The 17,414-nt window shown below is 37.9% G+C and overlaps 1 protein-coding gene across 5 annotated transcripts in view; it reads left to right on the forward strand.

Annotated features, from left to right (window-relative positions):
• Positions 1-17,414, forward strand: part of EYA3 (EYA transcriptional coactivator and phosphatase 3) — a 119,216-nt gene that overhangs the window by 48,897 nt on the left and 52,905 nt on the right. For 3 of the 5 annotated variants that reach the window (XM_003828080.6, XM_024929234.4, XM_063593628.1), the window contains 3 exons: positions 1,778-1,844; positions 5,005-5,141; positions 12,763-12,900. In XM_003828080.6, the coding sequence (XP_003828128.1) occupies positions 1,778-1,844; positions 5,005-5,141; positions 12,763-12,900 (342 nt within the window). The remainder of the gene's footprint in view (positions 1-1,777; positions 1,845-5,004; positions 5,142-12,762; positions 12,901-17,414) is intronic. The other 2 variants (XM_055096108.2, XM_063593635.1) reach the window with 1 other exon arrangement.

Consider the following 17,414-nt stretch of genomic DNA (forward strand, 5'->3'; position numbering starts at 1 on the left):
GGCCATTAGTTATTTTCATGTTGCAAATTCTAGAATACGTTTCTCCTCACATTCTCCCTCTCACTACTTTTCCTCCCACCTTTCTCCTTTGATGGCCCTTCTTTGGTGGGCCTCAGGGCTTAATTCTAGGCTACCATCTTTCCTCTTTTGGGATTCTCCGATCCATTACATTACTTTAAATATCTTGTACATGGTTAATGAATTCCATATTGATATTTCCAGTCTGACTTCTCCCCTGATTTCATTTGTGTATCAGACTGCCTGTTTGACATCTTTACTGGAAGGAAAATCATACCTAAGATCTTCAAAAAAGAACTTTTGATTCCTTTAGCCCCCGTGACATACACTCTTCTCCCAAACTTGCCCATCTTAGGAAGTGGTATCACTCTCCGTCTAGTTGTTTTCCTCATTCTCTACATCAAATCCATCAGAATGTCCTGTTAGTTTTACCTTCAGAATATATTTCAAAGTCTTTGCCTCATCCCCACTGTTGCTATTCTAGTCCAAGCCAGCATATTACTTACTTGATTCTTCTATAGTATAATGGATATTATATCTTGACTCTTTATAATCATTTTGTGGTTCCCAAGTACTGCGAAGATCAAGTCTCATTCATTCTCTAGAGAAGTGAAAATTGGCCTCAGTCTCCTAGGATGTTGTTGATTCCTTCCAGAATTAAATTAAATTGGAGGAAGATAAGGGTTTGGGTTTTTTAATATATGTGTCAACTGAGAACCATTATGTAGAATTCAAATAAACTTACCTTACATTGTTTGCAATGGATTGTCAAAACTTTAGATCTAATTGACATCTTCATTTTTGTCAAAATGATTAGAGGTGAATGTGATCTCCAATAATTATTTTTAAATACCTCAAACAATAGCACTGGACAAGCTCTTCTGTAATAAACTCACAGGTGTTGATTTGTCTTACTCTTGAGCATTTGAGTTGGCCCCTCATCTACTTTTGATAAAGGTTCTCTTTTTGGATCAGGTACTCTTCCAGGGAACCTAATTAGACATAAAGTTAATTGGTTCACTTTTAATCAGATATTTACAGCGTTCATACCAGAAGTAGTAATCATGAGAGTCAAGCCTTCATAGCAGCTATTCCAGATGAAGTCATGGGGGTCAAGAGGACAATAGCTGGAAAAGTCTTTGAGAGTTCATCAGAGCATCACATCAGTTCCTCACGTCTGTCTGTGATTTGCCAAACTTAAAGCCTTCACTACAAAACAGAAAAAATAATAGTATAGAAGCATACTTGCATCTATTCTGCCGTTGATTATGCATAGCAGTAGCAGTGGTTTTAAAATAAGATTGGGTGCCTCCCCCAAATCTGTTTTCCTGCAAGTCATTCTTAAGGCTTTTACTCAATATAGTAAGCACTCAAAGAACAAATAAGCTGAAGTAGAATAATGTGGTTTTCCAGACATAAAGCTTGCTTTTTAAGTTTGCCTATCAGCATAGCCGAAAGCTTAGAAGGTTGCTTCATCTATTATTTTAGATCAGTAATGGGTAAAGATAGAGATCCTTACCAACCTTCAGCTCTTTTCCATACCTTTTCCACCCTTCTTTTTTTAACTGCCTCTGGAAGTCTATAAACACATGTATAAACAAAAAAGTGAGATATTTTCTACCACATAGTCTTTCTATCTGGTGTCCAAGCTGTATTCTGTTAATTAGTTTGAAAGACTGTACAGTGAGATGTGCAGTTTTCCCATTCCATTTTCGAAATGTTCTAACTTTTTAACCTGGTGATATTATCTTTCTTTCAGTTATGACATGCACCGATTACATCCCTCGCTCATCCAATGATTATACCTCACAAATGTATTCTGCAAAGTAAGTTGAATAATTATTTCCAAAATGCATATGCTTTTTCTGTAGATTCATTGCAAAATTTAATATTATTTTTCCTCTAAAATAATAGATATTTAAATTATTTTTACCTCTCTTATTCTATCGTCATTCCAATTTTTAATTCCCTCTAAATATAGTCTATGTAGTATCCTTTTAAAAAGTAGATGGTTGTCTGCAATGGATCATTTTACACAAAAGCTTAATCTAAAATGAGTAGGCACTGAACATGCAAAATAGTGTTAGTGATCAACCATATCATTGATTGACCTCTGATCATTTTCTCTGTCCTGTACCTTGACATATAGCATACAGATTAATAAAAACAAGACTGAATTTCTCAGTCCAATCTGTGTTCGTTTTTTTGTTTTTTTTTTTTTTTTAAGATAGAATCTCACTCTGTTTGTTGCCCAGGCTGGAGTGCAGTGGCACGATCTTGGCTCACTGCAACCTCCACCTCCCGGGTTCAAGTGATTCTCCTGCCTCAGCCTCCCGAATAGCTGGGACTACAGGCATGCCACCACGCCCAGCTAATTTTTGTATTTTTTAGTAGAGATGGGATTTCACCATGTTGACCAGGCTGTTTTCAAACGGCTGACCTCAGGTGATCTGCCTACCTCGAAAAGTGCTGGGATTACAGTCGTGAGCCACCACGCCCAGCCTGTGTTCAGTTTCTTGATTGAGGAATGTCCTCAGAGTAGAACCGGGCTTGAAGTTAGACAGGTTTGGTGGGTTAAAGTCACTAAGAGGTTATGTTTTGGGCCTTCATGGGGTAAGATCAGCATTAATATCAGCCAGGTTTTTCATCTCCAAAGTGGGTAGGTGCAGAACAGTGTGTATACCAAGCTACCTATTGTGCGTAATAAAGAGTGGACCTATGCATACAAAGACACATACAAGTGCATTTATTAAGCCAGGATATGTGCTTATGTGCTTACAGCTGCTGGATACATAAAGAAATTGGTAACAAAAGCAAGAGATACTTTATGGGGCTGTTATTAAAAGGAAACTGTCTTTCTTTTCCCTGGTTATATCTGTTTTTACCTTTTGAATTTTCATTAGTTAAAAAATAAACTAATTAAAAAGTCAACCCAATGAGTTCTTCTAATTTTTAATCTGGTATTAACACTAATGGTGTCCTTGGGCTAATCATTTTCATGTGACTTTCTTCTGTGAAATGACTGAACCTATTCTCTGAGATTATTATGAAGAAATTAGATACTAAATGTGAAAACACATTTGAGCTTTGGGCTACAAAGACTCTGCATGAAAAAGGACATTATGGTCTTTACCATATCTGGAGATTAATCCATTTAAGGTCACTAAGATTTAAATCATTCCCATGTGACTTGAGTAACAACTCTAACCTGAGCTATTTCCTGGACTCAGATCTGGCTAAGAAGAATAGTTATTTTTAAATTCAGTTTTTTAGAATCTACTGAGATGTTAATATGTTGCAGATTCCAAATTCATTTATTCATTCAGAAAGTATTTGCATACCTGCTACATTCAGAATTCCTTATTAGCTATCTTAATTATTCTATCTTAATTCAGACCTCTTTATTACTTATCTGAACTGTTTTTTAACTGGATCTCCATTTCCAGTTTCTCCTCCCTTTCTAAACCATTTTACAAAGCAGTGTCAAAATAATCTTTATTAAAGAACAGCTCTGATCTTGTCACTCTTTGCTCAATAATTTCAGTGGCTCTCAGTTTCAGATTTGCCTTTTAGCCTGGCATTCAAGGTCTTTGCTTCCTTTCTCTCGCTACTTCTCTTAATATACTTCCCTCAGTTATCTGTGCTCTTTGCAGGCCGAAGCCCTTGCTTTCCTTACTCTATACCCTGGCAGGACTTTTTTCTTGTCCTAGAACACCCTTTCTCTCCCAGTTCTGTGCCTCTTATCTGCTCAGCTAGTATATCACTTCTTTATGGCCTTTCTTCATTTTCCTCTTCCCCCAAAGGTGAAAAAAAAAATTTCCCCTTTAAAACACCCCCTGCTATATTTTATTATGCTTATATGGTACAAATAGCATTTTCTTTTTTACTTATATATACAGTGTAACTCACCAAATGAGATAATTGGTATCTAAAAATTCAGTGCAATATCATGGATGAAACGATTATATCTGCTAGCTAGTGTAAAGTCCCAGGAGTTTCACTGCTGAAATCTCTAGCTATCCCTGATATGGTGGCACCAACTAGTGGCAGTATGCCCTGACTTAAGTATCATTGAGGAGATTGAGTCCTGTCTGGAACTTCCCAGATTTTGTTACTTACCTGGGTTCTGTTTTGTAGACTTGATTTGAGGATATTGGAACCCATCTCTACTTCCGTTTTTTGATGTGTTTGCTTGCCTTTTCTCCACCAGCCTCACCCGCTTTTCCAGTCTCACTTTCCCTCTCAGAACTTTAGTTTGGTTCAAGGGGCAGGGTGGAGAATGAGAGCCAATTGCCAATCTTGTTCTCTTAGTTTTCTATTATATTAGGATTTTATTCTAGATGTAGGCATAAGAGCGTGAATAAGTTTAATCCATCCTTGTGTCTCACATAGGGCCATGCATGTAGCACACTAGAAATGTTTGTAGGATAATTGGAACTTGGAGGGATGTTTGGAACTATTAAATTTTTCATAAAATTGTTCCTTGGGTTGATGATAGGAGAATGTGGAAAGGAGGAAAGACTTCTACTTTCTGATCATAAGAGCCATTTTAGGCTGGGCGCAGTGGCTCACGCCTGTAATCCCAGCAGTTTGGGAGGCCAAGGTGGGTGGATCACTTGAGGTCGGGAGTTCGAGGCCAGCCTGGCCAACATGGTGAAACACCGTCTCTACTAAAAATACAAAAATTAGCCAGGCATGGTGGTGGGTGCCTGTAATCCCAGGTATTTGGGAGGCTGAGGCAGAAGAATTGCTTGAACCGGGGAGGCAGAGGCTGCAATGAGTTGAGATCATGCCACTGCACTCCAGCCTGGGTGACAGAGCAAGACTCTGTCTCAAAAATAAAAAATTTTTGAAAAGAGCCATTTTATGTGGAAGATTAGTCTCCTTGTTGCAGATTCTTTGCTGTTAGTGGTGGTAGCTATTTTACCTATTTTTCGTTACTAAAGTAAATCACACAAAAGTTTTTGTTTTCATGAAATTTTCCAGACCTTATGCACATATTCTCTCAGTTCCTGTTTCGGAAACTGCTTACCCTGGACAGACTCAATACCAGACACTACAGCAGACTCAACCCTATGCGGTCTACCCTCAGGCAACCCAAACGTATGGACTACCTCCTTTTGGTAAGGCACTCTATTGTAAACAATTTCTAAGAATGTTGATTTTATTCCCCAGAAACTTTGATCAGCCATGCATCATTCTTTACAAAGCACTTAGTTACATATGTGGTTGGGTATGCAACTTTGCAACAGTATGTTTGATGCATGTAATAAAAAAATCATAGTTTTTCAGTACTCATTTAGCTATTTTGTATGTACTAAGTCTTGACCCTGAAGCTTGGAATCTTTAAGTGTTTGGTAAATTCTTTGAGGATTTGCTATTGATTTGACTTACTTTATATACAATGTAGTATGGTACTATCATTAGGAAAGCATAATAAATATATTTCGAGGTGGCCAATTTCTTGCTAACACCAGGTAGTCTGAATATGTATCATAGTTTGCTCTGTGGGGTTTTTTTTGCCAACTTCTCCCTCTCCTTTCTCCCCTAACCCCACCCAAAACTGATTAGATATTGTTCTGCTGAACCAAAAAGTCATTTTAGAATACCGGAAATCCCCAATTTTCTTATAACCTTATGTGCCTAGGGAGTTATTTTCATTGGTTTTAGGTGTCTTGGACATGAACTATAAATTAAAATGATTTATCAGAAGTCACTTTAAGGTTCTTTGGGCACTTAATATCTGTGCTTATTTTTCTATGTGTGTAAATGCAGTGTGCTTCATTGCTCCTTCCCTGCTTTCCTGAAATGGGTGCCAGAAAATTAAAAGAATACTATATTATTTAAAAATATGTAATATGTAACAAAATTATATTTCTATAGACTTTATTTAATCAAGCTACGAATTAGAAAAATTTTCCAGACAGATGACCACACAGATTCTGGATGTATTAATGTACCTGCATCTAGTTTCTGCATTCCTGTTTCTCCTGACCTGTTTGGCTACTCTTTCATGATACTGGCAGCTTTCTTACTTTTAGGCTTGTTAGAATTCTTTGGCTCCTGGTAACTGCTAGAAATAAGAATTGGGAATTATGTTTAATAATAGTGGGGTTGATAACTTCATATGAAATGGGAAGCAAATTTTCTTGTTTCCCCATTTGTATATCCATGTTTCCATGCCTGTTAGTACCAGCCAGGGTACTCAGATCTTATATTTATGATATGATTAACCAGCCAACACTGAATGGACCTTTTGAAAGACCCCTCTGTGAATATGTTTGTGTTTATTTCTTTTTGGTTATTTAAAGCTGATTTTTCAACAGTTGACTAATAATAGGCTAGCAATTATAATTTTTAAATTACAGTTTTTTAAATCTTCTGTTTTGATTTGAATTATTATTATTAGCCCTTTACAACAGTTGATCATTCTTGCTGTTCAGTATTAAATACAACTCCTATTACATCTCTGAGCATGATTTATGGAATACCTCAGATAATTCTGTGTGCGTATGGATCCTAGATATAATTAATTTTTTAAATGATCACTATATTTCCCTTAAACTATTATTATTATTATTTTGAGACAGAGTCTCGCTGTGTGCACCACCAAGCCTGCCTAATTTTTGTATTTTAGCAGAGACAGGGTTTCACCATTTTGGCCAGCTGGTCTCGAACTCCTGGCCTCAAGTGATCTGCCCAGCTTGGCCTGCCAAAATGCTGGGATTACAGGCATGAGCCACCACGCCCGGCCCCGTTTGGGCAGATCTCTTGAGGCCGGGAGTTCGAGACCAGCCTAGCCAACATGGTGAAACCCTGTTTCTATTAAAAATACAAAAAAAAATTAGCCGGGCATGGTGGTGGGCACCTGTAATCCCAGCTACTCAGGAGGCTGAGGCATGAGAATCACTCGAACCTGGGAGACAGAAGTTGCCGTGAGCCGAGATGGTGCCACTGCACTCCAGCCTGGGCGACAGAGCAAGACTGTCTCAAAAAAAAAAAATAATAATAATAATAATAATACATTAAAAAAGAAAAAAATTCTGTAAAGTAAATAGATCTCTATTAAAACCTTGAAGGATACATGTTTATATTGTATGCTGGTAATATTGTTAATAATAGGCTCCTTTAATAATCTGGTTTTGTTTAATATTTGAGGGCAAGGAAGACTTGTGTTTCCCAATTTCTTCTATCAGTAATTCAGAAAGAGATAATCATTAGCTTAAATTTGACTTTAAGTAATGTATGAGACTTACTGGAGAGAGATTTTGGTTGGGGTAATGTGAATGATAGAGATGGCATATTCTCAGAATTTACCAGAGAAATTATAAGAGAGGTTTGTAAAACTTTTAAAAGTGACTGTATTTTGAAAAGATGTTTTCTTGTGTTTTATCATGTGGCTTTTTTTGGTAATGTGTTAAATTAAGTAGGAGAAAACACTTGATTTCTTTCTTTCGAAATCAAGATTTTGATACATTGTGTCATCTTAGTGCTGCCTGTTTTCAGATTAGCTAATTCGTTTTATTTCAGATGCAAATAGGGCTTCAGAAAAATTCATTATAATAATATTACCTTGTCTCTATTATTTACTATAATAAGCTGTGTACTAAGAGTAAGTATTTCACACTGTATAGTATTGTCTCATGTAATCCTCAGAACAGCCCTAAGAGGTAAGCTAGCTTTATCCCTTTTTATAGGGGAGAAGCAGAGTTAAATCATGTGCCCAAAGTTCATACAATTAGTAAAAGCCTGGGATTATAATTGAACCCAGGATTGTTTCATTCTAGAAGTGCTCATAACTTTAGGTCTATATCAAAAAGATGGTCTCAGAGTTGAGTTTGAAATTAAAAAGCTTCCTCCTCTTGAAGAAAGGAGAAAAGACTAGAAGAAATCTAAGAAGGCTATATGATGAGTAATCTTTTAAAGTAAAGAAATACTGATCATATTCTTCCCAGAGCTGTATACAAATGGGGTGGGATGGCAGAAAGGGGATTAGAAGTTTAACTTCTAGGAATCTGAAGGAGTATGTGTAAGGAAAAGGGTACTTGTTTAATGTTAGTGGGAGTTATAAAATATGCCTTTAGGTGCCACTGTTCTGATTTCTTTTAAAAGAACTTTAATGTGAGTTGGAGGAGTGGGTGATATGCATTAAGAGCCTTAAGGATGTTCATTTCATTTCCCTCAGTAATTTCACTTCTGGGAATGTATCCTATGGAACTAATTAGAGATACCCACAAAAATGTGCTGACCAACATACTCATTGAAGCATTATTTATAATATGAAAAAACTGAAAACCTAAAACTTGAATATTAAGGTATGTGTTAAATTGTATATGGCTGCTGCATAGCCATTATAAAACATCTTCTTAAAAAATATTTAGGGTCTTGAGAAAACAGTGTATTATTAATTGAAAAAAGCAATATGTAATAGCAAAAACACAATGTTGTAATACCAATTTAGTATTTTTAAAAATATGTGTATAGCCAGGTGCGGTAGTGCATGCCTGTAGTTCCAGCTACTTGGGAGACTGAGGCAGGAGGATCGCTTGAGCCCAGGAGTCCTGGGCTGTAGTGCGCTATGCTGATTGGGTATCTTCACTAAGTTCAGCATCAATGTGGTGACCTCCTGGGGGTGGGGGACCGCCAGGTTGCCTAAGGAAGGGTGAACTGGCCCAGGTTAGAAACAGCAGGTTAAAACCCCATTGCTGATCAGTAGTGGGATCATGCCTGTGAATAGCCACTGCACTCCGGCGTGGACAATGTAGTGAGACCTTGCCTCTAAAAAGAAAAAAAAAATGTGCATAAAGAATAATTGGAAGCAAAAAAAGTGGCTGTTTTTCCTACAGACGTTTTAAAAAATATATACATATACTTTGTTTATAATCAGGAAAAGTACTTACATTAAATTACTTACTATTTATAATAGCTTATCCAAATGAGCTGCTGAATCAACAAGCCAAAATATCCTTTCATGTGCTTTTTCTAGCATTGGTGTGTGCTTCAGTTCCTCACCAGACTAATCTCTAAAGAGCACTATACGCGTTACTATAAATTGAACTGATGAGATTAGTTTGGATAGTGACTAATCAATAGTGAAGTACTTGTGCTGAGAAACTTGGCTAGAGTTTGTGATAAGACCCCATTCTGGGGGCATCAGGAAAGCACTCAGAGACAGACTTACTTACCCATTGTTAGCTTGACAGTTTCTCTGCAGCAGGCTCTTGATGCTTAAAAGTACTTGAGAAACTTGGTAGTTGTTGGCATAGAGCAGTGGACTGGGAGTCCTGTAATTAGGGTTTGGTTTCCTTGTTTACTATGAGCAATAGTGCTGTGGAGTCAAACCATTGGATCATGCTGCCTATTATCTGGAATTCTGGGAGGGGTGCTTTTAGAGGAAGATGATTTGCATGTCTGAAGAGCCAGGTCTACAGTGATGCTGGAGGTACTGTCTGTATTGTTTTTTATTCCTCATAAAATAATTATATATTAGACATCTACTTTGTGTTTCTGGCCAAAGATATTCAAAACTAGCTAGCTATCTCCTACTTATTTTGGACATTTGTGTTCTAATTTTTGATCTTATAAGAGGGAGACTATCAAAACATTCTCAGTTGATACTATTGTTATTAATAAGGTATTGTTTTCATATAGTGTAAAAATAAACATGTTTATAAATCTACCACCTTAGGGTCGAAACCTATTTGGAAAAAGAAATCACAGTGATGACAATAAATCTGAAAGTTATTGTGACACTGAAATAGCAATTTGTTTACCAAAAAGTGTGATATACAATCAGCAGGAATCATAGCACTGATACTCACATTTTACATCATAAATGTTTTAAAAATGACATTCTCAAATATTTTTACTGTTGAAAATCAGACATGGCAAGAATCTTAATTATGGCTAATCTGGACAAGACATTTAAATGATCATGAATTATGATGGGGCAAACGCTTCTAATTCATGCTAGCGATGTCAGTATTCCTCAGTCTCTTAAAATAAGTTATTTCATGTGATTAATAGATGAGAAAAGAATATTACATTTTCTTTTTATGCATTAAGAGTTTGGGGCAAAGCCAGGCACGGTGACCCATACCTATAATCCCAGCACTTTGGGAGGTCAAGGCAGGAGGATCATTTAAGGCTAGGAGTTTGAAACCAGCCTAGGCAATATGACAAAACTTTGTCTCTGCAAAAATACAAAAAGTAGCCAGGCGTAGTGTGCCTGTGGTCCCAGCTATTTGGGGGTTTGAGGCAGGAGGATCCCTTGATCCCAGGAGGTTGAGGCTGCAGTGAGCTATGATTGCACCACTGCCCTCCAGCCTGGGCAACAGAGCAAGACCTTGTCTCAAAAAAATTAAGAAGTGATTATCATATCCCACTGTTGGTCTTTTTAAGACTTTCATATTTCTCTTTACTATTCCTAAATGTACTTATCAACAAATTGGACAAATCTGAGTTGCACTGAAGTATCTCAGTGCCCTGGTGAAGCAGAGGTTCTCATTCTCAAAGTATTATATTTTTAATTGCATATATGTGTTCATTGGCTATAAATTCAATCACTCCTAGTTTATCAGAGTAGGAGCAAATAAATGAGATGAGTTAATGTTGAGTTTGAAGTCATGGCTAACCTTAGTATGGATATCATACATGGAATGTGTTTGGTTGATGAACCTTCTTAGACCTAATTATCAGCTTCAACTACACTAACCCAGTAACCATAGCTATTCAGAACACAGTGAACAACCAGGCATTAAGATTTTTGGGGCCTGGCATGGTGGCTTGTGCCTGTAATCCCAACACTTTGGGAGGCTGAGGTGGGTGGAACTCCTGAGGTCAGGAGTTCGAGACCAGCCTGACCAGCATGGTGAAACCCCATCTTTACTAAAAATACAAAATTAGCCAGGCATGGTGGTACATACCTGTAATCCCAGCTACTAGGGAGGCTGAGGCAGGAGAGTCGCTTAAACCCGGGAGGAGGAGATTGCAATGAGCTGAGATCATCGTGCTACTGCACTCTAGCCTGGGCAACAAGAGCGAAACTCCATCTCAAAAAAAAAAAAAAAAAAAAAAGATTTTTTTTTTAAAAGTAGGCTTTTGTGTAGCCAAAATTATCACCAAAACCATGCACTTAAGAGTGTTTCACTCATAAAGAATATCCTTGGACTCTCATGCAGATGCAAAGCTTTGTTTATGGTTGCCTAGTTTATTGCAAATTAAAAGGCAGATACTGCTAAGGAAGTCAAGAAGTGACAGACCACAGAGGAAAAACAGTGAAATTAGAACCTAAAAATCAGAACTATAATTAAGTTACATTTAGTACTAAACAATTGTCTTTACACATCACAGTAGCCTCTGCGGTATCTCTGTAATATATATAGCACAGCACAGTTTTTATTTTTGAAACAGTAACTGAGAAAATCTAAAGGTATGTGTGCTATTTCCTCCCTGCTCAGAAGGCAGGAAAGGATATAAATATATTTTAGAAAGATTGTTACTCAGGAGCATTATGATAAAAAGAAAATAAAAATGAACAGCTATGATGTTTGTCAGTATGAGATAGATTTATATGTTCTGACTTGGAAAGATGAATCTTAGAGGTATTATGTGGAAAAGCAAATTATGTACACTATGTATAACACAGTCCTTGGCTGGCAGTGGCTCATGCCTGTAATCCCAACACTTTAAAAAGCCAAGGTGGAGGATTGCTTGAGGCCAGGAGTTCAAGACTGGCCTGGGCGACATAGCAAGACCCCACCTCTACAAAAAATTAGTCAAGTATGGTGGCACACACCCATAGTCTCAGCTACTCCTGTAGCTGAGGCATGAGGATTATTTGAGCCTAGGTGACAGAGGAAGACCCTGTCTCTTAACAACAACAACAACAACAAAAAATCACAATCCCATTTTTGTTAAAAAGAAGATTAGTGAATACATCGAAGAAATCTGGACTGAGTGTAGTGGCTCATGCCTGTAATCCCAGCACTAAAGGAGGCTGGGGCAAAAGTATCGCTTGAGGCCTGGAGTTCAAGACCAGCCTGGGCAACAAAGCAAAACCCTATCTTATTTAAAAAAAAAAAAAAAAGAAGAAGAAGAAATCATCTGGGTGACTCTTCTGCAAACTGTTAATAGTGGTTAAGTCTGGATGATGGGATTATATATGACTGTATTTTTTTTCTAAATTATGTATTTCTGTAATGTTTTTAATTTATAAAAATAAGCAGGTATGTCTTTCCTAATCGGAAGAAACAAAAGTAACAAAATAACCAGCTTAAGAAGGCAGAGAAGTATTTAATATATTTTAGAAAAATTTGGTCCTTGTTTAATGGGTAAGTGAATTTTAAACTTATATGGAATGTCTCCTACCTTGACAGTTTGGATAAATTATTTATCACTGTACATGAACATCAGGCACTCTTTATAACAGATACTCCAGTTGGGTGTCAATAACTCTTTTTTTCTGAATCCTGGTCAATTTCCCCCAATCATTGAAATGAATTTATATACATATTGGGATTTGTGGCAAGCTTTTTGTTTCTTTGGCCTCATCCCCTAATTCTTTGAAAGTGTTATTTGCTTGTGATATATTACAAGTGGGAGATTCACTAATTTTCTCTTACAAGCAAATTTATTTTTGTTTTAAGATTTAGATTTTAAACCTACTGGCTGATATTTGAAAGCATAACCATGCTCCTCAGTCCCAGTGTATTGTTTGTAATTGGTCCAATTTATCTGATTCAGGTGCATTGTGGCCAGGTATGAAACCTGAAAGTGGTTTAATTCAGACTCCATCTCCAAGTCAACACAGTGTTCTTACCTGCACTACAGGGTTAACCACAAGCCAGCCAAGCCCAGCACATTATTCTTATCCCATTCAAGGTAAATAGGCATGGTTGTGTGTGTGTTTTAAGATTATTATTATTGTTTCTTGTTTTTAATCTACCTGTATCTCCAAACAAACAAATTGGATAATACAGGAGCTCTGTCTTCTAAAGTAGAAAGGGGGTGATACTTGGATTTGTGCATGCTTTTTGTGTTAGGCAAACCACAGCTTAGGAGTGTGGTTTATAAGTAGTTTAGCCTTTGAATGTGAGCTGCTTAATAGAATTGAAGCCTTCCCTTTTGCATGTTGGTGTCCAGAGAACGCCTTGATTTTGTTCTAGTCTATTTTCAGTGGCATTTTGTCCTATAAATGAGCAGAAGACTCCATGGGTTGGAATTTTGCTGACTTGTATGAATTGTCATAGCAGTATGTGAGGTGTGTGCTGCTTTTCTGCTGTGTCTTTTGTTACACTTATACCCCATTTACTACTTGATGAGAGCATTTCTCTTGCTCAAGAAGTTCATTCTTATTTCTCTTTCAGGATAAAAAGCATAGTATTAAAGCTTAAGCTCTAAACATCTTTACCTTCCAAGTTCTTCCTCTAACAGAGTTAGAATTATGACAGGACTATTAGGAAAGAAAACAAAAAACTCAAAAGGCACTATGGAGTTAATTGCCTATTCTTCCAAATCCAGGGCAGGCAATTTGTCATTGCTTCAGACTGGGACTAGTATCCTTGTACCTGGCTTCTCATCTGCCTCTTTTCTCCTGATATTTCCCAGCTTTTAAATTTTATTTCTTATAAAATAGATAGTAGAGGGATTAGTATGGGACCTCAAAAACCTATCTGAAGTACTCTTAATGTATAAACTTTGGTGATGAAAAAAACATTTTAATATAGGTTAATTAGATTTTGATTTTCAGTTTTAACTGTTTTCAGAAATGTTTGAAAACTACTTCTCCTTGGTCTAGTGGAAACAGAACTGGTCTCTATGTTCTGAGACCTTACTCTGAGCTACCTTTACCTCCTGTGGTTTACCAAGTCTCCTCTTTTCTTCACTTGTTTCCTCTTCTTTTTTTTTTTTTTCTCCCCTTGTCCTCTCCCCCTTCTTTCTTTCTAAGATGGGAACAAACCAGGAGGGAGAAACTTGAAAGAATGGCTTTGCCTGTCTTCTCCACCACTCCCTTTCATTTTTATAGAGTATTTCTCTATGGTTTTTTGTTTTGTTTTGTGACAGAGTCTCACTCTGTTGCCCAGCTGGAATGCAGTGGCGCAATCATGGCTCACTGCAGCCTTCACCTTCCGGGCTAAAGTGATCCTCTCACCTCAGCCTCTCCAGTAGCTGGGACTGCAGGTGCACACCACCACACCCAGCTAATGTATTCAATATTTTCTTAGAGGTGGGATCTCACTATATTGCCCAGGCTGGTCTTGAACTCCTGGGCTCCAGCAATCCTCCCACCCCAGCTTCCCAAAGTGTTAAAATTATAGATGTGAGCCACCACACCTGGCCTAGTATTTCTCTATGTTGATAGGCCTTTTGGGTTCAACCACAGGTAAGTCTAGTTGCCAAGTCTCTTCTAAACAGGTATATCTGATAACTTACACCTAGGTTGTGAAAGAAGACCAAGGGTTCTCTTAATGCTCTACCAAAATGTAAAACCACCATTCCTCTGTAGTTATGTCTAGAATTTGAGGAATGTGATAGCTATGCTTATTTCTCCCTTGTAAAACAAGAGGAATCACCTCTTTGGGGTCTGTTAGGACCCATTGCTTTAAAAGAGTCATGAGGCTGGGCGTGGTGGCTCACGCCTGTAATCCTAGCACTTTGGGAGGCTGAGGCAGGCGGATCACCTGAGGTCGGGAGTTGGAGACCAGCCTGACCAACATGGAGAAACTCCGTCTCTACTAAAAATACAAAAGTAGCCGGGTGTGGTGGCGCATGCCTGTATCCCAGCTACTCGGGAGGCCGAGGTATGAGAATCGCTTGAACCTGTGAGGCGGAGGTTGCAGTGAGCCGAGATTGCGCCATTGTACTCCAGCCTGAGCAACAAGAGTGAGACTCTGTCTCAAAAAAATAAATAGAAATTTTAAAAAATGGAAGAGTCATGAAAATATCCCTTAAACTTCACTAACCACCATTCTTATTTGTTATCTGTTAGAACATTTTTTCCTTTGGATTGGCTAACCCGGTTTCCTTCATTTTGCTATTAATGACAATTGCAGGTATTTATGAAGTGCTTACTGTGCTCTTGACATTTTTCTAAGCAGTGGATAGATGTTGCACACGTAATCCTCACAACAACCCAAACCTCATTTTACAGAGGGAGAGCCTGAAGCACAGAAAAGCTAAGTAGCTTATCCATAGTCACAGTATTAGCAAATAATTAAGGCAGGACATTAGCTGGGCATTCTGACTCCAGAGCATGAGTACAATATTTATGCTTTTCAGTATTGAGGTCATAGTATCAATATCAACTCTCCCATAATTGAGAACCTATGCTAACAAATATCTAAATTCACTTCTCCTCCCTTTTTGTGGTTAATCTATTGGCCCATTTTATTGTTCATTAGCACAGGGTAGAAATTAAGGCAGAAGTTAACCATTAAGTTATCAATTTTTGCCATTTATTCTGATGAAAAAATTGTTAGAAAAACAATGGGCTAAAATGAAACGTGGGTATTATTGGTATTAAATTACTTAAGTTCACAACTATCAATATTACTCTCCTCGCTCCTACTTTTCCCTTTCCTTTTAGCATGGGTAGTGAATGTTAGCTATCCAGGTCTGTTTCTTTCCCCCTGCATAACTACCCAGTTTTTTTAAGTGTTCAAAACACCCCAAGCATTCTGCAGTCGACAGCAGCCCATCCTCCCTGGGGGAGTTAGGGAAATTATCTAAAAAACCTAATCTGCTTCTGGCTTGATTAACTCTAAGCAGAACCTTTTCTTTAGTTTGTACTTCAGTGGTACCATAATGAGAAGAGACTGCCTTTGTTTGCTCATAAAAATGTTTTGAATGAGTAGATCTGACTTCTGTAGTATCATCCTTTTCCTAGAGTATCTTGTGACTATGTGGCCCTATCTTTGGTCATTTTCTTCAGCTGAGATGTTTTAATTGTTAAATAATATTCAAGTGGCAAAATTAATTTCAGAAATTTCAAAATTAATTTTAACTATATATATATTTTGAGACTGAGTCTTGCTCTGTCGCCCAGGCTGGAGTGCAGTGGCGTGCTCTCGGCTCACTACAACCTTTGCCTCCTGGGTTCAAGGGATTCTTGTGCCTCAGCCTCCCATGTAGCTGGGATTATAGGCACCCACCACCACGCCCAGCTAATTTTTGTATTTTTAGTAGAGACAGGGTTTCATCATGTCGGCCAGTCTGGTCTCGAATTCCTGACCTCAAGTGATCCACCTGCTTCGGCCTCCCAAAGTGCTGGGATTACAGGCATGAGCCACTGCGCCCAGCCTAATTCAATCTTTTAATGAGTGTCTTTGTACTCTAGTATCATTGGTAACACACAATAATCTATCTCTGACCAGGAGATTTTTAAAAAATTTTTTATTAATAGGTTTTTTTGTTTGTTTGCTTGTTTGTTGTTTTTTGAGACGGAGTCTTGCTCTGTCACCCAGGCTGGAGTGCAGTGGCGTGATCTCAGCTTAATACAACCTCCACCTCCCGAGTTTAAGCGCATCTTCTGCCTCAGCCTCCTGAGTAGCTGGGATTACAGGCACATGCCACCATGCCTGACTAATTTTTGTATGTTTAGTAGAGATGGGGTTTCACCATGTTGGCCAGGCTGGTCTCAAACTCCTCACCTCAAGTGATCCGCCTGCCTCGGCTTCCCAAACTGCTGAGATTACATGTGTGAGCCACCGCGCCTGGCCTAGACTTTATTTTTTATTAATAATTTTAGATTTACAGAAAAGTTGAGCAGACAGTACAGAGAGTTCCCATATATCCCTCCTCCTGCACAGTTTCCCATTATTAACATCTTACGTTAGTATATTACACTTGTTACAATTAATGAACCAGTATTAGTATGTTATTATTAACTAAGTCCGTTGTTTATTCAGATTTCCTGTGTTTTTATATGATGTCCTTGTTCTGTTCCGGGATTCCATCCAGGATACCAAATTACATTTAGTTATGTCTCCTTAGGCTCTTCTAGACTTTGTAGTTTCTCAGGCTTTTCCTTGCTTTTAATGACCTTGACAGTTTTGAGGAGTACTGGTCCAGGTATATTTTAAGATGCCCCACTCTTAGAGAATTTATCTGATGTTTTTCTCATTATTACGCTGGGGTTATGGATTTTAAGGAGGAAGGTCACAAAGGCAAGGTGCCATACTATCATCATTATTTATGACTGTTGATGCTGACCTTGATTACCTAATTGAAGTAGTGTTTGTCAGTTTTCTCCATAAAGTTACTCTTTCCTCCCTTTCTGTACTGTATTCTTTAGATAGAATTCACTATGTACAGCCCACAGTTAAGGAATCATGCTGCCCCTTCTTTAGGGTAGAATATCTACATAATGTATTTGGAATTCTTCTGCCCAGATTTGT

Source organism: Pan paniscus, chromosome 1 (genome assembly GCF_029289425.2).
Source record: "Pan paniscus chromosome 1, NHGRI_mPanPan1-v2.0_pri, whole genome shotgun sequence".
Lineage (NCBI taxonomy): Eukaryota > Metazoa > Chordata > Mammalia > Primates > Hominidae > Pan > Pan paniscus.